The sequence below is a fragment of the Hemicordylus capensis genome, chromosome 6 (assembly GCF_027244095.1).
Source record: "Hemicordylus capensis ecotype Gifberg chromosome 6, rHemCap1.1.pri, whole genome shotgun sequence".
In the NCBI taxonomy this organism is placed as follows: domain Eukaryota; kingdom Metazoa; phylum Chordata; class Lepidosauria; order Squamata; family Cordylidae; genus Hemicordylus; species Hemicordylus capensis.
The window spans coordinates 22,339,465-22,365,277 of record NC_069662.1 but is presented as its reverse complement, the minus strand read 5'-3'; the positions used below and the strand labels follow the sequence as shown (position 1 = coordinate 22,365,277).

Sequence of the window (25,813 nt, the reverse complement as noted above, 5' to 3'; positions counted from 1 at the left end):
GGGGAATGGCGGCGGGGGCCCCGGAGCGCACAACTCTCCTAGCGCCCGTTAATTTAACGGGCCTAAAATAACTAGTTTATAATAAATCAACACAGGGGCATAGCAAGGTTGGAGTGGGCCCTGAAGATCGGCCCTTGCCTCCCCCACCTTCTGAGACATGGCAGGGGGAGAGTGAATAACAGGCGGTCACTTAGATGAGGGGTGGCTTCTCCCTCAAAGGCTGAGAGACATTTGTCCCCACCCCTTTGCTCAATTATAGCTAAGCCCCTGAAAAAATGAACCAACAAAAGAAAACTACCCATCTTTATTCTCAGTCCCAAAGGTCCCACCCCTACAAGCGCCGTGCAGGTCAGTCCTCCGGTCCAGAAGCTCAGTTGGCAAATATGTCACCCATGGGCATCCAAACACTTTTGCATTGTGTGGCCTGGTAGAGAAACTCTTCCCCAGCCCCCTCCTGGAGCTCGTTCCAGCAACGCCGCTCTGTCCCGTAGTTCACCCAAGTCCTCTTCAGGTTCCCGGCAGAGGCCCATTCCACAAGCGCGGAACCCTGCGTGTGAGGAAGAGTAAAAATGAGCACACAGATGGAATATTCTTCAGATGTATGGTGCATCTTTACTGACGGAGGGTAGTGAACGCCGAGCTTCCTTGGGAACGCTTCCCACATCTGGGGCAGAAATGCTGCCCCTCTGCCACAGAGCCCCCACTTATTTGCTCTGCTAAGTGGGCAAAGAGGCACCTTTCAAAGTGGTGATTACCTTTACATTTAGCACGAGAGAGCAGCTGTTCCCATCCAGCCCCAGCACAGTGTACTTCTAGTGGCTGTTGCTGGTGGCGGCTACCTTATGATTCTTTATAGGCTGTGAGGCCTTTGGGGAACAGGAGCCATCTTCTCCTCCTTATTCATCCTTCTCCATAAACCTCTTTGAACACTTTTTTTGGTTGGAAGTTCAAGAAAAGTAGTACATAAATAGTCATAGTAGCAGTAGTTACTGCTGAGGATTCTAGGAAGTATTCTCAAGGCCACAGGCAGACTAGATCCACATGCAGCAAAGTGAGGTGAAAGAATTCTACCCCGAGTGGTAGAATGGGAAGTCCCGTTTCAGACTGCAGGAGAGGTGTCACAATGTTTGAATGCTCCCCTACCTAAAGAACTTCCTCCAGGCAGACAACAGGAACAGCAGGGAGAGGATTATGCTGAACATTTGGCACTGTGGCAATTTATTAAATCCCTCACCTGCCACCTGAAAGGGTACAGTCCATTCTGCCACCCTATTTCACTGCGCATGCAAGCTAGGCCTCTCGGTTCAACCATTCAGATGGGCCTCAGCATCACTGTGTGATCTACGAGTGAACCCTAGCACACTGATTTTCAATGGGTGGTCAAAACATAATCCACCATCAACATTTGAAGTACTATCACGTGATTTTGTGTTTATGAAACCAAATGTGGGATTAAAGGACCTCTAACATGCTATGAGAATTCGCCTACAGGTCCCAGATGTTATGGAGGTATTTTTTCCTGTCACAGTTATAAAAGGAAATTTATGACATAGTCTAAATGAATTCCTTTATTACAGCCAGAGACCGGCGGGGGTGGGGTGGGGGGGGACGACAAAATTTACAGTATCTAATAAACCCAGCTGAAATCAAACCATTGACCAGCGTAACCTAGACACTAAAAAACAGAACTTGGCAACATTATAAGTAACCTGAAACGTATGATCTGCTAAAAGAAATGATACATAAAAATAATCAAAAATGACATAGCTTCTTGAAGGACCAACTTGGGGGTACTGTTGGACCCAGCTCTGCTTTTGGAGGCTCAGGAGGAAGAGGTGGCCGGGGTGCCTTTACACGGCTTCAGTTAGCGTGCTAGCTGCATCCCTTTCTCAAGAAGGCAGATTTGACCACTGTTACACCTTAGTCATGTCACAGCTGGATTACTGTAATGTGCTCTACGTGGGACTGCCCTTGAAGAATATTCAGAAACTGCAGCTAGTGCAAAATGTGGGAGCTAGGACGTTATCTGGAAAGAGCTACGTTGGCTGTCAATCTGTTTCCGGGTCCAATTCAACGTGTTGGTTTTGACCTTTAAAGCCCTAAATGGTTTGGGCCCTGGATACCTGAGAGATCGCCTGCTCCAAGGGGTAGGGACGCTGCTCCATGTGCCGACAGTGGGGGAGTGCACCTGTCCCGTGCATGCGGGACAGGGCCTTCTCAGTCATTGCCCCCAGACTTTGGAATGCTCGCCCAGTGGGCCTCTACTCCCTCATCTCCATCACAGTTTTTAGAAAGTAAGTAAAATCTTGGCTTTTTACCCAGGCTTTTAAATGAGTGTTTTGTTTGCTACTGCGTTGCATCTTATGGTTATTGTACATATTTTTTAAACTTTTAATTAGACTTGTATTTTTATATTCCATTTTAACACTTATTGCATAGTTTTTATGGTTTTATATTTTAAATGCTTTGTGAACTGCCTTGAGATTATTTTAATGAAAGGTGGTATAGAAATGTTACAATAAATAAATAACAATAAATAAAACAGTCTTAAGAATGGATGATTTAATTAATCTATAGGTGACTATTCCCCAGTAGTACAAGCCACTGCTACAGATATGACATTTTTCATCAAGTGACAGAGCGATACAAGAATAAACACAACCTGGGCTGTATCCCTTGGCATCAATGGAATGTTGCCCTCCTTGCCAAGGGAATTAGTTCAACCTGGATCAGAGCCCAGTGGTCAATACAGTGTCAAAGCCCTATTTCTGATTAACTCCAGCTTTCATTCTTTAAAAAGAGTACAAGTTTCTATCCCCAATGATTGTGAACTTGATACTTGAAAATGTGAGAGGAATTCCTGCTGAAATCTCAGAAGCGAAAGGAGTGGCTGAATGAGATTCCCTGTGGCTGACGAAGGGATTCAATATCCTGCAAAGTTCCTTGCCCCTCAGCTAGCAAAAGGATTAAATACAGCACATTTGCTCATTTTGTGCACATCCTACACATCACAAAATAAGTTTTTCTTGGGGCATAATTTTAACTTTTCCCCCCTTTTTAATATGGAATAAACTCTGATGATAAATCCACTTCCCCAATGATAAATTCCCTGATGAGAAATCCATTTCCCTAAGGATAGGCATATCTCTGTAGTCATAAGGACTAGGAACTTCTTCTTCTTTTAATTAAAGCTGGTATTTTTTGGAAGCTCAGTTCTGCAACCAGTATATTCTATGTTTCTTCTGCACCACCACACTTCCCTGCTGCACCTAGAAGGGATGCTCACCTCTTTAGAGCCAAAGTACCATACGGCTTGTACATCTTGATGCTCAGCTAAGCCCCGGCTCAGATGGTCCCGATTTCCAGAGATTATATTTACCACACCGCCAGGGACGTCCGAGGTATCCAATATCTGATGCAAGAAACAGGAGGAAAAGATGGGTGCCATTATTTGTGTAAACCAATGGTGGCTATATCCAAGTCGGTCATGCAGGCAAGACTTCTAGGTTTCAAGCAAGGGAGAGGATTTAAAACAAAGTGAGGTCATTCACACAACCAAAAACTGGGTTCTACCCGGGTTTGGGAGCTGTGTATGCTCCCAATTTTCGGTTGTGTGGAAGCAAGGTAAGAGGAGAACCTGGGTAGCTTTTCCTCCAACTTTGCTTCCACACAATCACTTCTACCCAGGTTTTCCTCTTACCTTGCTTCCACAGAACTGAAAATTGGGAGCACACAGAACACAGTTTTGATGGTGTGAATTACTTCAAAGAATAAGCATGAATGAAGAGGAGACCCACACTGCATAGGAGACTTACAACAAGGTGATCCTTGGTGTTTTTTTAAAATAATTTGCTTGGTTAGCCACTCCTACACCAGAAAAGATTTGTTTTTAGTTGGTGGAATAATCACCTGCTTGGGGGCACTTCTGAGCAAGTCAGGTTTGTGGTGTGTGCCACATCAAGGAAGGCAATTTCAGCTGCTTCGGGAGCAACGGTCATCCCATGACACCCGATGCAGACACAGCAGTTGCTCCCTGCCTAGCAGAGGCACCAGGGCAGCCAAACATGCAGAGATGCAGCAAGCAGCCTCCTACGTGTGTGTGTGTGTTGCATTCAGGGGAGCCTTTAATTATTCAATTTCTTCATAGCAAATGAAGGCAGGAAGCTGCCTTGTACCGAGTCCTCCAGCTCAGCATTGTCTACACTGGCTGTTAACAGCTCCCCAGGGTTTCAGGGGGATTTCCCAGCCCTGCCTGAAGATGCTGCCAGGGCTGGGAAAGCTCTGTGAACAAGGCATGTGCTGTCTGCCACTGAGCTATGGCACCATCTATTGGCATTGTAGCAATTCTCTTGCAACACACTTGAGTGCTCTGGCTCATAATGTGGGAAGGACTTATTGACAGATGCAAAGATAGTGTGAAAGATCCTCCACTAGCATCCGGCAGACGATCAATGATTAAGTTGCTGGAGCACTGCCCAGGGCTGCTCGTTTCCTCCCAGAAAGTACTGCTCGCTTTGCTTGATGTGAAGCGTCACCTGTGACAGGTGTTTATCTTCTTCCTACCAGCACCAACCCCACATGCCTTCCCTCCACTGCTTTCGAAGCAAAACAGCCAGGCACCAGAGGCTTCTCCGCCAGCTGTCAAATTGGCCCAGGGCACGATTGCGCCAATGGGGGTGGGTGGGATTGTGTCCCATAAAAACTGAAAACATTGTATTTCTAATTATTTTAGAAGAGCCACTGGTGGTGGAAACACCACAGCTAAGTTGTTGACTACTGGAAGGAGGTACATCCTAAGATACATTGCCTTCTGGTAAAGTGATAATCAAAACTTGCTCCCAAGCATGAATTTACCCCACAACCAGATGGCCCACTTCTGCCAGTTTTTGTCACCCTCATGCTTCTGGAGGGAAATATTTATTTGTCCTAAATACTTATCCTAAGATGTTAAATGACATTAACTCTACAAAGAGAGCACAACAGACATCACCACCAAGGCAAGTGTTGGAAAGCTCAACTGGGATTTTAGAAACATAGGAAGCCGCCATATACCGAGTCAGACCATTGGTCCATCTAGCTCAGTACTGTCTACACAGACTGGCAGAGGCTACTCCAAGGCTGCAGGCAGGAGTCTCTCTCAGCCTTAACTTGGAGATGCCAGGAAGGGAACCTGGAACCTTCGACATGCAAGCATGCAGATGCTCTTCCCAGAGTGGCCCCATCCCTTAAGGGGAATATCTTACAGTTATCACACCTCTCCCACTCAACTGTAAACCAGGGTGGGCCCTGCTTAGCAGAGGGAACAATTCATGCTTGCTACCACAAGACCAGATCTCCTCCCTTTTATGAAGTTTACAGACAGTGTGGTTGCTATAAATAAAACAGCTTTTTTGAAGATTAAGACAGGACCCAGAAACTATGCTGTACTTCTCCACAAAAAAAAGAAAAAAGAAAGAAAAAAGAAAAGAAAACAACCAACCCCCTCCCCCACAAAAAAACCCCAAACCAAAACCTTTCACAATTCCTGTCAACTGGAAACAAAAAGGTTTACATCATCAGCACAGGCAATGAGTTTTACCATCATGCATCCCTCGGGGAGTACTCCTTTGATCTTAGGGCCAATCTTTGGCAGACCACCTAATGGCTGCTGTGATTCTTGCATAAGAATGTACATGTGTGGATTGCTAACTGGTTGAAAGACAGGAAACAGGAGACAGCTGAAGGAGAGTATTTGTGATGGGAGATTGGAATGCAGTTCTCTCATTAGCCTTTGACAAATCAGGACAAGAGGAATTCTGGCAAACTGCCAAGAAACGCACTGGATTACAGGACGCTTCTATCTTTAGAAGACACATGGCGATACATGCATCCTCTGGAAAAGGGCTATATGCTTTCCCCCCAACCCCATCAAACTTACTCCAGAATAGATGTGTGTATGATCTCGAAATCTGCATTACCGAGACTGATTGAGGTGGAAGTGGCTCCGCTTATGTATGCTGATCACAATCTGCTATTAATTAGACTTAACAGAGAACACCCAGGGTCAAGAAGGTGGAGATTGAATAATCTTCTGTTACTGCAAGAAGAAGTTAAGTTGAAGTGCCAAGATGAATTGATGTGTTTCTTCCAGAGAAATATGACATCAGAAGTCTCATTATTCTCTATATGGGATGCTAGTAAAGCTTTCATGAGAAGACTGTTTATCTTGGAGGCCTCGAGGAGGAAAGAGATCTGCAAAAGCAGAAGGTATTTAGTATTTCCCTACCAAATAGGAAGAATCGTTTAGAAATGACTCACAAGATGAATCCATCAAAGGACACATGGCAGAGTAAAAAGGAGCTTCCTTTATAGATCTCATAGAAGCAGAAGAGACATACAAGAACATAATTTATGCAAAACCAAAACATTTTGAGAAGGGTAACAAACCCGATAAACTCCTGGCGTACCAATTGAGAAAAGAATGCAAGAAGAGAGTCATCACCACCATACGTAATGGGAAAGATTTTGTTTCAAATACGGATAGAATGATTGATCAGTTTACAGATTATTATACTAAATTATAAAGAAAAGAAACAATGGATCTAGAGGAGATTGCACAGTACTTAGAAAATCTACAGATATCAGAGTTCACGGAGAGACAGAAAGAACTACTGAACAAACCAATTTCCGAGGAGGAAACAAGAGAGGCAATACATGTTTAAAAAATAATACCCTTGGCCCGAATAGATTTTCTTCGGTTTATTACAAGTATTTTCAGGAAATATTAATTAGCCTAATGACTCAGGTAATGAATGAAATACTACACTGCCATGCATTGCCCTCCTCCTGGCAAGAAGCATTCATTTCTCTTATCCATAAGGAAGGGAAGGATGCAACCTAACCTGAATCATACAGACCAATTTCTTTGTTGAATGTTGACTACAAACTCTTTGCGGCAATTTTGGAAGGAAGGTTGAAGGGCTTTTTGACTGATATAATACATCCGGATCAAAAAAGATTTATACCAAAGAGATACATGAAAGACAACTTGAGATTTGCATTGAATGTAATAGATGATATTTCAAAGAGGAAGAGTAAAGCAGCGATAATCTTCCTGGATGGAGAGAAAGCTTTTGACAATCTGGACTGGTCCTTTCTGTTTAAGGCTTTGGAAAGAATGAACTGTGGATCAAATTTCCTTTCATAGATTCAAAGTATCTATCAGGAGCAATCCGCAAAGATAATAGTGAATGGGATTCTATCCAAAAAATGTGCCATCAACAAGGGTACTAAACAAGGGTGCCCTCTCTCCCCACTGCTGTTCATTTGGGCTCTCAAACCTTTGGCAAAGCAGATTCAGCAGGAGCAACGAATTTACGGAATTAAGATGGCGAATCAAGAGCATAAAACAAAACTGTATGTGGATGATGTGGCTCTCACAATTACTCGGCCAAAGGACTCCCTGGATGCAATAATGGAGCATATAAACCAGTACAGCAGGATCTCGGGATACAAGATTAACAAAAGCAAAACACAGATCACCGCATGGAACCCGCCAGCTACAGAATTATTGTATTTGAAAGGCAAGACTGGATTTCAGATGACAGCAAAACCTATTAATATTTGGGGATTAATTTAACAGGGAATAATAAAGACCTGTTCATGAATAATTATTTACCAGTGTGGAATCTTATCTTAGCAGACTTGAATAGGTGGAAAAAACTAAATCTTTCTTGGCTGGGAAAGATAGCATCAGTTAAATTAATATTTTTCCAAGAATGAATTTTTTGTTTCAAATTATTCTGGTTAAGATTGAAGATAAGATGTTGAACATATGGCACAAGCATATAAATTCCTTTATTTGGGCTTACAAGAAGCTATGAGTAAAGTTTAGGATTATGTAAGATGCAAAAGAACGGGGAGGACTGGCCATCCCTAAATTGAAACTGTACTACCATGCCAGTTGTTTGACATGGATCTCGGACTGGCTCAGAGAACCTTACGGTTCGTTTATGGACATGGAGGGATCAGATCTGTCGGATGGACTACATAAGTTTTTATGGACTAACGTAAAAAGAAATGACCAGGAAATAAAATCCCACACAATCAGAAATAGTCTGCTAAGTGTCTGGGATAAGTATAAGAAAAGGATCAACCCTGATCTATCACCCTTGGCATCCATTTTAAACATTTTTTCCCATGAAGAAAAATCCAATAAATTTGATTTTTGGAGAGAGAAGGTATATAGCATGCAAAATTTAACTACTGGGAAAGCAAAACCTAAATCTATTCAAACTCTCACTTCGGAATGGTCCGAGGAACCTTCATGGTTTCAATACTTACAAATTAGCTCAATAGTGCAGAAAGAAATACAAAACCAAGGTGGTAGGCTCAGAGACTTAACAGAATTTGAAGTATTAATAACCCAAAACGCTGATCATTTACTGGGAATGATATACAAGTTGCTGTTGAAATACGACTTGGAAACAGAACAGATTAAAGATTGCATGATTAAGGGGATGCAAAATTTAAATAGGACAATTGATATTCGACAATGGGAGCATCAATGGAAGACGAATATTAAATTTACAGCAAGAGAAAACTGGTATAAAATGTATTTTCGTTGGTACATTACTCCTGTGACCATTAGAAAGATGGACAGCAACTACCCGGGAGACTGTTGGAAATGCAAGAATCATGTGGGGACATTCTATCACATATGGTGGACCTGTGGTAAAGCACAACCATTTTGGAAGAAAATTCACCTTAAGATGCAACAAATTTTAAATATAAATTTTCCTTATTCACCTGAGCTCTTTTTGCTAAATATGACTAAAACTTGTAAACCGACTAAACACACTGAGTTGTCCTTATATATGATTACTGCCGCCAGGATTATTTATGCTGCCAACTGGCGGTCACAGGCAACCTCGACTTTGGATGAATGGCTAATCAAGCTATGGGAATATGCCTCGATGGCCAAGGCCACTGCTTATTTGCAGAATAACTCAGATGAAACATTTGCGTTAACTTGGGAACCTTTTATAAATTACAATATAGCACAGGGTCAACATCCACACCCTAGGTCTTTCTTTTTCTTTTCTTTTTTTAATACTGAAGGCTGACCAGTGCATTACTTATCTCTTACATCTTTCTGTAATATCTGTTGTGAGGGTGAAGGTTGGCAAAAGGTGGAAGTAGAATCTTGGATTGTCATCATATGTAATATGTAAAACGTAACTGTTGGAAGTTCAAGAGGTGATAATACAATCATGTTATTTTTAAAAAAGTTCTTATTCAATAAAAATCTTTAAAAAAAGAAAAGAATGGAAGACAGGAAACAGAGGGTAGGAATAAATGGAGAGTTTTCACAACGGAGGGAAGTGAGAAGTGGGGTCCCCCAAGGGATCTGTTCTGGGCCCAATGCTTTTTAATTTATTCATAAACTAGTGTTTTGAGGCCCATTAAATAATGGGTGCTAGTAGAGTTGTGCGCTCTGGGCCCCCCGCCGCCATTCCCCCTTCTGCCACCGCCAGCCTTCATGCTGCGGCCGGTCTCCCCTGTCAGGCAACGGCCCCAAGGTCTCCCCCCCCCCCGCCTGTTTTCGGTGGCGCCGCCAGGCCTCGGCCATGGCTCTGCCGCCGCTTCGGCCGCGCCGCGTCCTCTGGCCGAGGCGGCGGCTCTGCCGCCGCTTCCCTGGCTTCGCCTCCTCCCCGGCTTCGCAGCGGCCGCTTCTGGCCTTTCCGCGGCTGGGCAAACAACCGCCCAACATGGCCGCCTGGTGCTGGCGGTTGTGTCTCCCTCGGCGTGTTCTGGGCATGCGCTCCGCGCATGCCCAGAACAGCCAAGGGAGACACGGACGCAGACACCAGCCTTCTAAGGCACGGACGCACACCTAACCATCTTATTATAGAGGATGATCTAGAAGTAGGGGTAAGTGGCAAGGTGGCCACATTTGCAGATGATACCAAACTCTTTCAGGTAGTGATATCCAAAACGGATTGTGAGGAGCTCCAAAAGGATCTCTCCAAGTGGGTGAGTGGGCGACAAAATAGCAGATGTGGTTCAATGCTGGCAAGTGTAAAGTGATACACATTGGGACAAAAAACCCCAACTTCAAGTATATGCTGATAGGATCTGAGCTGTCAGTGACTGACCAGGAGAGAGATCTTGGGGTCGTGGTGGACTCAAAGTGTTGAAAGTGTTGACTCAATGTGCAGCAGCTGTGAAAAAGGCCAATTCCATGCTATGGATCATTAGGAAGGGGGTTGAAAATGAAACTGCTAATATTATAACGCCCTTATACCGATGGTATAAGGTGTGGCCGATGGTGCGGCCACACCTGGAGTACTGCATACAATTCTGGTCACTACATCTAAAAAAGGACATTGTAGAACTGGGAAAGGTGCAGAAGAGAGCAACCAAGAAGATCAGGAGTCTAGAGCACCTTTCTTATGAGGCAAGGCTACAACACCTGGGGCTATTTAGTTTGGGCCTGATCCAGCAAGGCTGTTCTTATGTTCTTATGACTCGGTGGGACTCGGCTTGATCTTGCAAAGCATAGCTTTGTTGTCATTGTTTTAGCAAAGGCATGTAGTCAGGCTCATTTCATATAGATATGTTATGCTGTACCTGTGAAGAGGTCTTAGGGCAGTTCATATGACCATAAACTGGGTAGGAGATGAGCCCCAAGCTGGGGCTTGACAGATGAATAAGCTGCCCGCCTCCTACCTGATTTTTATCTAACACACAATAGCAAAACAGGAGTATGCCCAGCTCCTGACTCATCTCCTACCCAGTATATGGTTGTGTGAACTGTCCTCTTGAGTGTGTGAACTTGAGTTTGCCAATCTAACACACCATTGGTGTGTGACTCACACATGGAAATTCTAAGCTCAAACACAAAAACAAACCAATCACCACTGAAATCTGTTCAACCAACTTTCCCCTTCTCTTAAATTCTAAGTCACACTTTCCGTTTACTTGCAGCTGCAGTGAGGCCCAACAGGGTGTGGGCAGTCAGTGGCCTGTAAAAACTGAGAATGCACCTATAATGTGGTCCAAAATGGTTTGCAATATGTTCCATAGCAGTCAAATGGATTTAGCAAGTGTTTTGAACCAACACATAGAGGTCATTCACACAATCAAAAACGGTGTTCTATCCAGGTTTGGGAGCTGTGTGTACTCCCAGTTTTTGGTTGTGTGGAAGCAAGTTAGCAGGGAAAGCTACCCAAGTTTTCCTCCCACCTTGCTTCCACACAATCACTTCTAGCCAGGTTTTCCTCCTACCTTGCTTCCACATAACCAAAAATTGGGATCACACACAGCTCCCAAACCCAGGTAGAACACAGTTTTTGATTGTGTGAGTGACCTTATGGTGTAACAGAATGGGCCTTTGCTCAGCCCAAAAACTCATTTGAGTTTCAAATCAGGTGCTCTTCAGGTTGCTGGTTCCAGAATATTACCTTTGTGTTCATTCAGCTTTGTTAGCTGAGAACGTGCTGCATGGGTCCTAGGAACGTGCAAGCTTAACCATGATGCAGTCTTCGGGCCTCCTGTCTAACATCAACAGGAAGAAAGGTACCTCATTTGTGCATTTTAACCATTTTGCCTTGTTTGCCTGTAAACTATCTTTCTTTTAATGAGGTCATTCACACAATCAAAAACTGTGTTCTACCCAGGTTTGGGAACCGTGTGTGCTCCCAAACCTGGGTAGAATACAGTTTTTGATTGTGTGAATGACCTCAAAGAGACCTTTCTTACAATCGAGTAAGAGGACTTGAGTGATCTGGTTAGTTGTCTCCAGGCAGAAACAGAAGGTTCTGGTTGTCTGAGATAGGAATCACCCTGATTGGTATGTGTACACCTTTTTTTTTTTGCGGGGGGGGGGGGAGGGGAAGAGAAGTGAATAAAAAGAGAGAGAAGGAGAAGAGGAGAGTAGACTGATGGTGAGAGTTTACAGGCTGGAAGACTAGCTGAGTAGAGATGGGCTGAAGCTGCTGGGGAATTGGCAGTGAGGGAGCTAAACCTACTGGAACCTGCTAGGCAGTTTAGAAGGCTAGCAAGCTTATTTGTTAAACGGTTTTAATTAGGCTCCTGCTTTACTGAATCTTTCCCTCTTTGTTCCTATACTGTTCTGTTTTTTTAAAAAGTTTTTTATTCCAGTACACTTTTCCTTGTTTTTCCACTATTTTACCACGGTCTCTGTCTGTTGTTTTGTTCCCACCTCAAGCCTGCTTGATCTATTGATTTACCACACTACTGAGTCTTTGTTATTTTTGAGAGACAGAGGTTACAGTGATTGGGAGTGGAACCAGTCAAAAAACCTAAAAATCCTAAACTGGTGGCAGTGGGTGTTTAGACTGAGGGCCAGCTGAGGCCAAGCCCTCACTAGGGGTGTGAACGAACCAAAACCTGTGGTTCAGATCAAATCTGAACCAAACAGAACTGCCTGTCACCAAACCAGACCGAACCAGTTCAGCAGTTCGAGCAGCTATAGTAAAGGGGAATCCTCGCCAGATTCCCCTTTACAAGTAAAGGAGTGAGTTCTTACTGCTCCCCCAGATGCCTATTGATGCTGAATCGGTTTGCCCGAATTGGGCTTGTTTCGTTTCGATTGTGGATCGAACCACCCCTGGTTCGGTTTGCGATTGAGCTGCTGAACTGATCCAGTTTGAGGTGAACCAGTTCAGAATCAAATAGCCCTCCTTCAGAGCCCTTGCCTGTCAGTGACCCCAATGTCTTTTTGGTGTCAGGGTTAAAGTTAGGCTAACCCTTTTAATTTCGCTAGACCAGGGTTAAGCTAACCCTTTTATTTCCCTAGACCAGGGCTTCCCAACCTTTTCCAAGAAGTGTATCCCTTCTGTCACAAACCTTCAGCTCAGATACCCAAGATTTTTAGTGTGTATGGATTAATGTGTGTGCATGTGTATGTGTGTGTGTACACACACACACACACACACACACACACACACACACACATACACACACAATGAAACAGGCTACTCCAGTCACTGGCTTACAGCCACACTAAGTCTCTCATGAGTATTCTCATTGAAATTAATGGGAAAACTTTACATGTCCAATTAATTTCAGTGTGACTACTCAGTGCTAATTTTCTGAAGCCTGTCAGTCAGGCTGAAGGGAGGGGTATATTGAGCTTCAGCAGGTAGCCAGCCAATCAGGAACAGAGGAGGAGAGTCTTCACTCTCCTCCCTTGCCTTCTGCAGCAGACACATCACTGAGGAAGCATCAGCTTCAAGTTGGCAATCCTCAGCTGGGGAACAGATAGTACATCTGCAGTGTAGGGAGGAAGGAAGGCTCAAGTACCCGCGGGAGCCCTCCAAAGACCCCTGGGGTACTAGTCCACCCAGTTGAGAACCCCTGCCCTAGGCTATTTAAATCCACTGCCCTGGGCCATTTTATACTGCTTTTGCTAAGGGAGTTGCTGCATGACTGATCTTAATAATCTTGATAGATCCTTGTTTTAATCTATTTTAGAATGTCTTTTCAGACACTCCCAAAGCCCTCAGATTGAAGAATGGGACATTAAGTGTATGGGGGGAAAGATTACTCTCAAACCTAAGACCTGAACTGTAATCCAAAAATGAGTACCACACATTACCCCTCAACATTTTTACCACCCATTCCTGCCCTGGCAGGAAATACAGGCATCTGGACATTTGGTCATGACAATCCTGGCACACATGGCACAGCAAACGATTCTGGACAATGTCAGATTGGAGTATTCCTCAAAAATAACGTTTCTAGTTCTCATGCCTATTACAACCTACACAGCACTAACTGTGTTTCCATTTCACAGAAGGGAGAATAAGAACTAGTGCTGGGCTAAAATGTCCATTCACAGGATGCAAAAGCATGAGGGAAAGGAATCTATTTCTGGCAATTTTTTGGAGTAATAACGTTTCTAGTCCTCATGCCTACTACAACCTACATAGCACTAACTGTGTTTCCATTTCACAGAAGGGGGAATAAGAACTAGTGCTGGGCTAAAATGTCCATTCACAGGATGCAAAAGCATGGGGGAGAGGAATCCATTTCTGGCAAATTTTTGGAGGAAGGGGAAGTACATGAAATAGAGTCCTTTCCAAAAGTGGCAAAAATGGCACAGAAAGAGTAGCTATTATTGCCTGCCTCTTTCATGTCCCCTAAAATTCAGTACCAAACACCAGACTGTGACATTGCCTTTTCCTAAATCCATTGCTCTCTGCTGAACCATACACTGACACTGAAAACACAATCCCATTCACAGCAGAACAATACAGCCCAGAGAAGGCCTGCTCACCTTCAGAAAGGTAATTTGATTTGACTTTGCTGCTTTCCACACGTGTGTGTGTGTGTGTGTGTGTATATATATATATAAATTTGATTACTGCCTTTCATTAAAACAATCTCAAGGCAGTTCACAAAGAAATATTAACACAAGACTATAAAAATTACACAATTAAAATATTAAGCTAGAATATAAAAACACAGATCTGACTAAAAAGATTTATAATACAAGCACAATATTATTTTATTTATTGTTAAATTTGTTGAGAAATTGACCAGTCTTCTAGGTCTTGGTGCTTGCCAAAGAAGGACAAGACCCTCTGGCTACACTCTTCTGATGGCGTCACACCAGAACACTCTCTTTATAGAGTGTTCTACTTCTTCTCAGTAGAGCAAGCCAATGGTCCTTGCTTGTTCAATAGGGATAGGGAGATGGCTCAGTGAAAGAGCATCTACTTTGGGTGGAGAAGGTCCCAGGTTCTATCCCTGGCAGCATCTCCAGGTAGGGCTGGGAAAGACTCCTGCTTGAAACCTTTGAGAGCTGATGCCAGTCAGAGTAGACAGTACTAAGTTAGATAGACCAATGGCCTGACTTGGTATAAGACAGCTTTCTATGTACTTATGTAATGGTACCAAGCCATACCACAAGACATGGGTTGTTCTGAAGAGGCCCAGAACAGAACCACAGGAAATAGATGGAGCTCACCAGCTTGCAGACTTATATGCTGATTAGAAGCATGACTAGGACTATTTGCAAATAAAAAGGGCTTCAGCGCAGGCCAGAGAAGGCGAACGGAAGCCTGGAGTGTCTTGTACTGTAGCCCCTCCCATTTTCCTTATAGCTCATGGGAGGGCCAGAGGAAAATCCTGATAGGCTGACAGCCATCCCGGCTGTAAGCACAGCAGTATTTGCAGCTTAAATGTGTGGTCAAAAAGCATAGGAAGCTGCCTCTTCTATGGGTCAGACCATTGGTCCATCTAGCTCATCTACACTGACTGGCAGAAGCATCTACAAAGTTTCAGGCAGAAGTCTTAGCCCTGCCTGGAGATGCCAGGGATTGAACCTTCTGCTCTTCCACTGAGCTATGGCCTCATCCCTTAAGGGGGAAGTCTTACAGCACTCACATGTAGTCAGTCTCCCATCCAAATGCAAACTAAGGTGGACTCTACTTAACAAAAAGGGCATTTCATCTTCATTACCACAAGACCAGCTCTCCTCCTAATTTCTTTTCTAAAGAAGACAGCAATCAATCAATGTATATAAATAAATCAACAAGAGGGAAAGGACTAGCTAAGTTTGTTAGGGCTAGTATTTTCTAGGGTTGAGTTCTGGCTGGCTAGAGATTTGTTTCTTGACAGGGCAGTTTCCCAGTTGTGCCTGGAGAGACAGTGAGTGGGGATTAGCATCAGTTGGGTCACACAGCTTGTGGGAGGGGCCACATTCCTGAAGTGGCTCATTTTGAAAACAGCTCTTGACAAGACAAGGCTCAGACCAGAGGAACTTTGCGAACAAGAGTTTGCTAACAGATATTGGAGTGTGGTGTGGGGTTTAGAGGGGGAGTGTGGTGTGGGGTTTAGAGGGGGAGTGTGCGGTGAGACACACAAGTGCTTCCCCTTTATCACAAAGGAGACACCCAGCAGAGGAGAAGGTAAGTACTATCCCACTTTAAAAAAAGGACAAGATGTTCTTATGATGGCTTACAGTACTGATAAGAGACCAAAATTTTGAATGCTTTAAAGAAGATTGGAAACCATTCTTATTATACTTAAAGAATTATTTTCCTAATATTGATTTTACAACAGGGTTTGAGATTTAGTAATATTAGCAGGTTGGGTAGACCAAAATTGAGTTTGTAAGGTTTAAGATATATGTTTTGAATTATTATTATAGCAAGGGTTAATTCTATAGTTGGTGATTCACGAGGAGGTGTGAGCGGGAAGTCAATATGTGTTTAATGTGATGTGAATGTTAAGATATTGTTAAAGTCAATAAAAATTTAAACATAAAAAAGAGATGTTCTTATGATGTGCACTAAGCAGGGGCGTAGCAAGGTTGGAATGGGCCCAGAGACAAGATTTTAAAATGGCCCCCCCCACTCAAAGTCCAGGGCCTCCACACACCCCAGGCCCCCAAGGATTTAAGTCTGATATTCCAAAATAAGTATGCTGCCTGGAAATACATTTCACTGAATACACACACGCACACGTCACAATATATAGTGATATACATTGAGTACTATACATTTGTTTTACTTTTAATGCCTAGAACACACTAGAAAGATGAATGATTAAAATGGACCCCTTGCTGCAGATTAGCAAAGGAGACTTTCAACCATGCAGGGTGAACCTATGTTTGTTTTCTCAGAATTCTGAACAAATTCAGTCAAGTTCGATTCCAGGAGGTTTTTCACAGGAGGCTTTTAAAGCCCTTTAACCTCCTCTGGAATAGAGGTGCTGCATTCACATGTTGGCCAGATTTACCCTGAAGTCCCTGCAAGTTATTGGGGAGCAGTTCACACACAAGAAAAATAAAATAAAAGCACAACACATGCTTCACAGTTATCACTCAGACCTTCTGGGTTGCAAAACAACTTGAACATAAGTGCATTTATAAATGAATGAATAAAATAAATATAATACTGTTTCTTCCAGAAGTTTTTGTAATTTTCTGCCACGAAACAAGCCACTTATAGGACTTTTTAGATAGTTTTTTTTAAGCCAGCAAATTTTCCAAACTGTTTAAAAATAAATATTCAGAGACTTCTCAGTCCCTCCCCCCCATATCAAAGCCCTATGGCAAGCAGATGCCTATATATCCGGGGGGGGGGGAAGGTAACCACAAAAAGGAGTTCACACTCTACCTGGCAAATGCTGGATTTGGCAGGGCAGCAAGGGGTCTTCTGCTGCAGAGAGCAGTGGTGGCCACTCTGGCTGCCTCCTCCTTCCTGGCTGGCTTGGGCCCTACTGGAGTTCAGGCTTCACAGAGGCCTACACGGAGGCCTCCGTGGAAGCCCCGCCCACCCGCCGATCAGCTGAGAGGCGAGAGAAAAGGAGCTCTTTGCAGCTTGTCTGCTGCCTCGATTGCCGGCCAGGAGAACAAGCTGGAGAGATGGCGAACAGGGCAAGTGGCTGAGGAGCCTTGGGGCTGGGCAGGGGGCAATGGGGAGTCACGTGAGGTGCCTCTGGGGGGCTCCTCCAGGCAGTGGGGCCCCCAGACAACGGTCTCCCCTTGCCCGATCGTTGTTACGCGCCTGGCACTAAGACAGCTGGCCCCTCCCCAGCACTGCCTAACAGCCTATCTAGATGCCACATGATGTCTGCAACCTTCGCAGGAAAGGCAAGAAAGTCACCATGCAGTGTGCCTTTGTAACTGGTTTTATTGGCTATTTAGAGCAGATAGAGGCAAAAATTTGGAATAAAGAGCTTCTAGTTTCAAAACAATACTCTTTTTTGGATTACTGCCATAAAATAAAGCAGTTCTGTGGTGACTTGTCAAGTAAAAAATGGCAAAATGTGGTAACAGACTTCCTGATTCCTGTCTGAATCCTGGTTTTCTTGCCAGCTCAAATAGAAATACGACAAATATTTATAAATATACCTACTTATTAAAGGGTATGGGACAAGCATAAACTAAGGTTAAGTCCAGCACTGACGCCTATAACCTCAATATCGAACATGCATTTCCATGGAGAAGAACATGCAAAACAATTTGATCAATGGAGAGTATACGATTTGCAAAGTCTTATGGTAGGAAGATCAAAAATGAAATGAGTTCTGCCCACTTTGGCTCCGTCCCACCCACCGGCCACTTTGGCTCCACCCACCACCTGCCCTGCCTGGCGCCCACCCAAGCCCAGGAGTCACCAGCCTCCACTGGGCTCTCCACACAGGCAGTGTGGAGAGCCTTACAGAGCCTTACCGCACTCTGTGGGGGGAGCACAGGCTTAGCCCACTCTCTCCACAGATGAGCAGGGAGCCGTCCATGGCCAGATCGGCTCGTAGTCCACACGACTACGAGCTCCGTCACGGAGTCGGTAGGGGAGGCAGGGGTCGGGGGTCGCCCAGCCCCCAGAAGTCCCAGGATGCCCCGCGTGAGTGCCCGAGGCATTCTGGGGAGACCCCCGTGCCAGGAGGCTGCTTGTAGCCTCCCGCTCAGGGGTCTACTCATGTGTTGCCACAGCACAGAGCTGCGCCGCAGCAGCACACAATCAGTAGAATGAGGTTAGCGGAGTGCTCGCTCACCTTGTTTTTTTTGTGGGGGGGGGACTTAAGTGGGCTAACTGTGTGGAGCCGCACAGCTCCCGGTGGTTCCCACAACTGCAGGAAAGCGGGCTGGGCTCCCTTAGCCCGCTTTCCTGCAGTCGTAAGAATAGCCTCACTGTGAGGTATAGTTCTGGTGTAAATTGTGCCTAATATAGTGAACACTGTATTGTATTCACACACTTTTTCTTTTTCCCTGCTCAATCTGTATTGGGTTCTTTGCTGGTCTGTGACTGTATCAATAAGGATTGATTGACTGACTCTTATTTAACACCATCATTTTATTTAAAAATAGTGGCTGACATCCAGACTAAATTACTCCTGTTGAAATTAAGTACTATTTATTTATTTAATTGATTTAATTGATTGAACAGAATATTTCAAATAATAACCCAAATGAAAATGGCATGGACAAAAATGAGGGGACCCTTAACTTAATATTTTGTTGCACAACCTTTAGAGGCAGTCACTGCAAACAAGTGATTCCTGTAGCTCTCAATGAGACTTCTGCACCTGTCAACAGGAAGTCTGGCCCACTCTTCCTGAGCAAACTGCTCCAGCTGTCTCAGGGTTGAAGGGTGTCTTCTCTAGACTGCATGTTTCAGTTCTTTCCATAGATGTTCAATAGGATTCAAATCAGGGCTCATAGAAGGCCTCTTCAGAATAGTCCAATGTTTTGTCCTTAGCCATTCTTGGGTGCTTTTAGCTGTGTGTTTTGGGTCATTATACTGTTGGAGGATCCATGACCTGTGACTGAGACAGAGCTTTCTCACACTGGGCAGTACGTTTCGCTCCAGAATGTCTTGATAGTCTTGAGATTTCATTGTTCCCTGCACAGACTCAAGGCACTCCATGCCAGACGCATCAAAGCAGCCCCAAAACATAACCGAGCCTCCTCCATGTTTCACAGTGCTCTTTTCTTTGAAAGCTTCATTTTTTCGCCTGTGGACATAGAGCTGATCTGACTTGTCAAAAAAACCTCCAGTTTTGTCTCTGTCCAAAGGACATTCTCCCAGAAGCATTGTGGCTTGTCAATATGCATTTTAACAAATTCCAGTCTGGCATTTTTATGTTTTCCTTTCAACAGTGGAGTCCTCCTGGGTCTTCTTCCATTGAGCCCACTGCCACTCAAAAAGTGACGGATGGTGCGATCAGACACTGATGGACCTTGACCTTGGAGTTCAGCTTGTATCTCTTTGGAAGTTGTCCTTGGCTTTTTGTCTACCATTCTCACTATCCTCCTGCCCATTCTGGGGTTGATTTTCCTCTTGCGGCCACATCCAGGGAGGTTGGCTACAGTCCCATGGACCTTGAACTTCTTAATCATATTTGCAACTTTTGTCACAGGAACATCAAACTGCTTGGAGATGGTCTTATAGCCTTTTCCTTTAACATGCTTGTCTATAATTTTCTTTCTGATCTCCTCAGACAACTCTCTCCTTTGCTTTCTCTGGTTCATGTTCATGGTGTGACACACAATGATACCAAACAGCAGAGTAACTACTTTTCTCCCTTTCAATAGGCTGAGTGACTGATTGCACGATTAGAGATGTGTGATACTAATTAAAGAAAACAGCTAATTTGGAAAATCAATCTAATCCAATTATTTATGATCTTTTCTAGGGGTACCAACAAATGTGTCCAGGCCACTTTAGAATATCTTTGTAGAATAAGCAATACTTTATCTCTTTCCACACTTGCTTTGCTTTACTCAATGACATATCAAAGGCATGCAGGTATCCATGGCACAATTGCTTTTCATTTCATCGCTTCTCAGGAGGCATACAACATTTTTTCAATGAGCTGTAAGGGTCCCAACAAATTTGTCCACGTGTGTATTTAAATACAGAGAAGCAAAATCCTCAACACACAAAAGCAAATTAATATGAAAACAGAACAAAAAGGGAAGCTTCTGGTTCCTATAATAATAGTTTAGAAATGCTTATGCCAACATGAAACAAAAGGAGGAAAGGAGTTCCCCTGAACTTCTTTCAACTTTGTTATGCACAAGCAAAGTTTATCACCCAGACTGGGGGAAGAGAAGAGGGAGGGGGAGGTAGGATGCTTACATCTGCCCAACTTCCAATAAATAGGTCATAGGTGACTGAACTATGAGACCCCCAACCTCAATACCCGATATTTCCCTTCTTTCATTAATTCACAGAAAGAACCTACTGACCTACCTACCTCCCCCTCACCAAACACGCTACATTCTTTGGAAAACCCGAATTGCCTCCTGCAGAATAAGTTCCTGAATGCACTTACTCTAAAATTATGTAACTTGTGTTGAGCACAGACTTTGGGTTTCCCCAAGTGAAGTACTTTGCATTCTTCATGAAGACCACAGAAGCCACAAGGTCCTGTTTAGACCAAGTCCCCCCACCCCCCGCCTGAAATGAACCATGCATAAATTCCTAAAGCAAGAGGAACTACTTGAAACTCCAACACCTTTGCTCTGTCTCCCTGCAGCTGGGAGGAAAAAGGCAAATGAAGCAGCTCCATTCTGCTGGTCCTCCAGAACATTCCAGAGGCCAGGATGATGTGTCCCAGCCTCCGGATACATTCATAGTTCAGTCCCAGCTCTGTCCTGTTGGCCCCATGGGGCCCGACAAGGAGAGGCCCCATTTTAAAGCTGGTGTGCCAAGCAGGACAAGAAGAAAGTCCTCCTACTTTCTTCCAGCAGGAGAAAGAAAGAATGAGCACAGAGAAACAAAATAGTATTAAAGTAGCTGGTAGATCTTGGCCTCATTCCCACAATTGTTAAAACTTAGTTTAATGTGGGTTAAACTGCATGAGCGTGGTTGTGCAAACCCACACCAACATGGTTTATGGCCCAAGATGAATCTAAGGTTCATGCTTTGGCATGGATTCAATCACACTAATGTTGGTAATCCATATTCATTCATTCATTCATTCAACTTCTATATCACTACCCTATATAGTTTAGTGTCTGCAGATTTGACCACCACTGCTTATCCCAACTGCTAGATGATTTATGAAAAGGTTAAAGAGCACTGGTCCCAGTACAGATCCCCGAGGGCCCCCACTTCTTACTTCCCTCCATCATCATCATCATCATCATCAATTCAATTTCTATACTGCCCTTCCAAAAATGGCTCAGGGCGGTTTACACAGAGAAATAATAAATAAATAAGATGGATCCCTGTCCCCAAAGAGCTCACAATCTAAAAGAACGATAAGATAGACACCAGCAACAGTCACTGGAGGTACTGTGCTGGGGGTGGATAGGGCCAGTTACTCTCCCCCTGCTAAATAAAGAGAATCACCACGTTAAAAGGTGCCTCTTTGCCAAGTTAGCAAGGGATCTTAACCGAGATCTGAACAATTGTGTGAAGTAGGCCCTTGTGTTACATTTATACTTAGTTCCATTCATAACTGGGCTCAACAAACATAGCTTGGTTTATTTGAAGCCATTTATGGGCCAAAGCAGACCTTGTCATTTTGACATTATCAAGAGTGCAACGGGGTCTTCTGCTCCCTCAAACACTCCTTCTTTTGCTTCCCTCCAACTGTGAACCTCCAACACTCCTCTCATCCACCCTACTGCTGCTTTGCTAGTAGTGATGGAAGAGAAAGAGACAGAGGTCTCTTCCCCCTGCCCCATACATTTTATTTAATGTTAAATGTATATACTACCTTTCATTAAAACAATCCCAAGACAGTTTACATAAAATTTAACACAAGCCTATAAAAAAAAATACACAATTAAGATATAAGCTAAAATATAAAAACATAGATCTGACTAAAAAGATTTAAAATACAAGCATAAAATAACCATACAAAAACAAAGAAGCAGCAGTAGAGACAATCATATAAAAGACTGGGCAAAAAGCCAGGATTTAACATGCTTTCTAAAAACTGTGATGGAGACCGGGGGCAAATAGCCACTGGGAGAGCATTCCAGAGTCTGGGGGCAGCAACAGAGAAGGCCCTGTCCCTCATGCATGATAGCCAAGCCTCCCTCATTGTTGGCACCCGGAGCAGAGACCCCTCAGATGACCTCGTCAAGTGGGCAGCAACCTGTGGGAGCAGGCAGTTCCTCAGGTATCCCGGGCCCAAACCATTAAGGGCTTTAAAGGTCAAAACCAGCATGTTATTGGACCCGGAAACACACTGGTAACCAGTGCAGCTCTTTCAAAATGGGCGCAATGTGATCATCATGCCCATACACTGCTACAGCAGTGTCAGGCATCAGGAATGCTAGCAAGTGTAGCTTTCCCAGGGCTCTTGCTGTCCACCAAAGCTCCAGGAAGATAAATTGGGAGGGGAGAGGTTGGAAGCTTGCAGCTGGGTGGGAGGAACCGAGTCCTTCTGTGACTGAGATTAAAATAAAAGCTGCGGAAGAACTTAGGGGACTGGAATGCTCGCCTCCTAATTTGGGGAGAGTGTTTTTGAGGTTTGTATTCTCAGCCAAGAAATATGAACTCTGGGTGCATCTCTACCCCAAACCCTGCCCATTTACAGTAAGAACTTGGAACATATAAAATGATAGCTGGAGGGAGGGTGGGGAGAAGAGAGTGTAAGAAGCATACAAGGCCATACTGTCAATGCAAAATTTAACAGAGACCTACAGCACCCTGGTTTGGAATATTTTGGCACACACATCAAAAGGTCTCTGTATACACATCTGTATACTAAAGCCACTGACACGTACAGTCAATGTGCACAGGATAAATTTGGGCAATGCAGTCCTTGCAGTAGATAAGATGCATGCATGTCAGATAGGAGCGAAAGAATGGAAACATATTGCGAACAGAACCGGATTTAGATCCCATCTTATTTTTATTATCCTATATGAAAAATGTATCCAAGAAATATACTGAGCTAGTTGGCTACATGCTAGCTGCAGTCAGGCTCTGTTATGCAAAATACTGCTAGATAAAAGCCATTCTCAAGATTAATGAGTGGTGAAAGCAATCATATCATTTTGCTGTAATTTGCACAATGAATTGCCATGATGAGGGAGAGAGAAGTGTGACAGAAATGTAAGAGATTGATTGAAAATTGGAGAGGTTTTATTGAATATCAAGAACACAAGAACAGCCCTGCTGGATCAGGCCCAAGGTCCATCTAGTCCAGCATCCTGTTTCACACAGTGGCCCACCAGATGCCTCTGGAAGCTTACAGTACAGGCAGGAGTTGAGGGCATGCCTTCTCTCCTGCTGTTACTCCCCTGCAACTGGTACTCAGAGGCATCCTGCCTTTGAGACTGGAGGTGGCCTATAGCCCTCCAACTAGGAACATAGGAAACTGCCATATACTGAGTCAGACCACTGGTCTATCTAGCTCAGTATTGTCTTCACAGACTGGCAGCGGCTTCTCCAAGGTTTCAGGCAGGAATCTCTCTCAGCCCTATCTTGGAGAAGCCAGGGAGGGAACTTGAAACCTTCTGCTCTTCCCAGAGCGGCTTCATCCCCTGAGGGGAATATCTTGCAGTGCTCACACATCAAGTCTCCCATTCATATGCAACCAGGTCAGAGCCTGCTTGCTACCACAAGACCAGCTCTCCTCTCCTCCTAGTAGCCGTTGATAAACCTCTCCTCCATGAAGTTATCCAAACCCCTCTTAAAGCCTTCCAGATTGTTGCCTGTCACCACATCCAGTGGCAGAGAATTCCACAAGTTGATTATGCGTTGTGTGAAAAAAGACTTCCATTTGCTGGTCCTAAATTTCCTGGCAATCAGTTTCGTGGGATAACCCCTGGTTCTAGTGTTATGTGAGAGGGAGAAGAATTTATCTCTATCCACTTTCTTCACACCATGCATGATTTTATAGATCTCTATCATGTCTCCCTGCAGTTGTCTTTTTTCTAAACTAAAAAGCCCCAGGTGTTGTAGTCTTGCCTCATAAGAAAGGTGCTCCAGGCTCCTGATCATCTTGGTTGCCCTCTTCTGCACCTTTTCCAGTTCTACAAGGTCCTTTTTTAGATGTGGTGACCAGAATTGTACGTAGTATTCCAGGTGTGGCCACACCATAGTTTTGTATAAGGGCATTATAATACTAGCAGTTTTATTTTCAACCCCCTTCCTAATGATCCCTAGCATGGAATTGGCCTTTTTCACAGGTGCCGCACACCAAGTCGACATTTTCAACGAGCTGTCCACCACGACCCCAAGATCCCTCTCCTGGTCAGTCACTTACAGCTCAGATCCCATCAAAGTATACTTGAAGCTGGTTTTTTTTTTTGTCCCAATGTGCATCACTTTACACTTGCAAACATTGAAGCGCATTTGCCATTTGGTCACCCACTCACCCAGTTTGGAGAGATCCTTTTGGAGCTCCTCACAATCTGTTTTGGATTTTGCTACCTGAAAGAGTTTGGTATCACCTGCAAATTTGGCCACCTCACTGCTTACCCCTACTTCTAGATTTATTAATAAAAAAATTAAAGAGCACTGGTCCTAGTACAGATCCCTGGGGGACCCTACTTCTTACTTCCCTCCATTGTGAAAACTCTCCATTTATACTTACCCTCTGTATCCTGTCTTTCAACCAGTTAGCAATCCACACATGTACTTGTCCCCTTATCCCATGACTGCTTAGTTTTCTCAGGCGTCTTTGATGAGGAACTTTGTCGAAAGCTTTTTGGAAGTCCAGGTATACTATGTCAACTGGATCACCTTAATCAACACACTTGTTGACCCTTTCAAAGAACTCCAAAAGGTTTGTGAGACAAGATTTACCTTTGCAGAAGCCATGCTAGTTCACTCCCAGCAGGGCCTGTTCTTCTATGTGCTTTATAATTTTATCCTTGAGGATGCTTTGCATCAATTTCCCTGGAACGGATGTTAAGCTAACCGGCCTGTAGTTTCCCGGATCGCCCCTGGATCCCTTTTTGAAAATGTCACATTTGCTACTTTCCAGTCCTCCATTACAGAGCCAGATTGCAAGGATAAGTTATATATTTTAGCAAGGAGGTCGGCAATTTCACATTTGAGTTCTTTGAGGACTCTTGGATGGATGCCATCCGGCCCTGGCAATTTGCTAGTTTTCAGTTTTCCCAGACAGTTTAGAACATAATCTCTTGTCACTGCTATCTGACTCAGTTAGTTAGCCTCCTTAATCATATATTTGGATTGATATGAGTTATAGACTTAGGATAGATTCATCTTTCTAAGTATGTGACTGTCTGTGGGTGTTCTCTGTAAATATTGTTGTTCTTACTCCAGCAAGACACTTTATCTTTCTGATAATTATTTATTTGAATTGTAAACATGTCAGATTAATGAAATGGGGTGGGGGGGGGAAGGAGAGAGAAAGA

General features: G+C 44.0%; 1 protein-coding gene across 1 annotated transcript in view; it reads right to left on the bottom strand.

The window, feature by feature from the left end:
- Positions 1-289: 289 nt before the first annotated feature.
- Positions 290-25,813, bottom strand: part of ALDH16A1 (aldehyde dehydrogenase 16 family member A1) — a 66,594-nt gene continuing 41,070 nt past the window's right edge. The window contains exons 18-19 of the mRNA XM_053262554.1: positions 3,287-3,412; positions 290-547 (exon numbers count right to left, since the gene is read on the bottom strand). Coding sequence (XP_053118529.1) covers positions 371-547; positions 3,287-3,412 — 303 coding nt within the window. The 3' untranslated portion in view covers positions 290-370. The remainder of the gene's footprint in view (positions 548-3,286; positions 3,413-25,813) is intronic.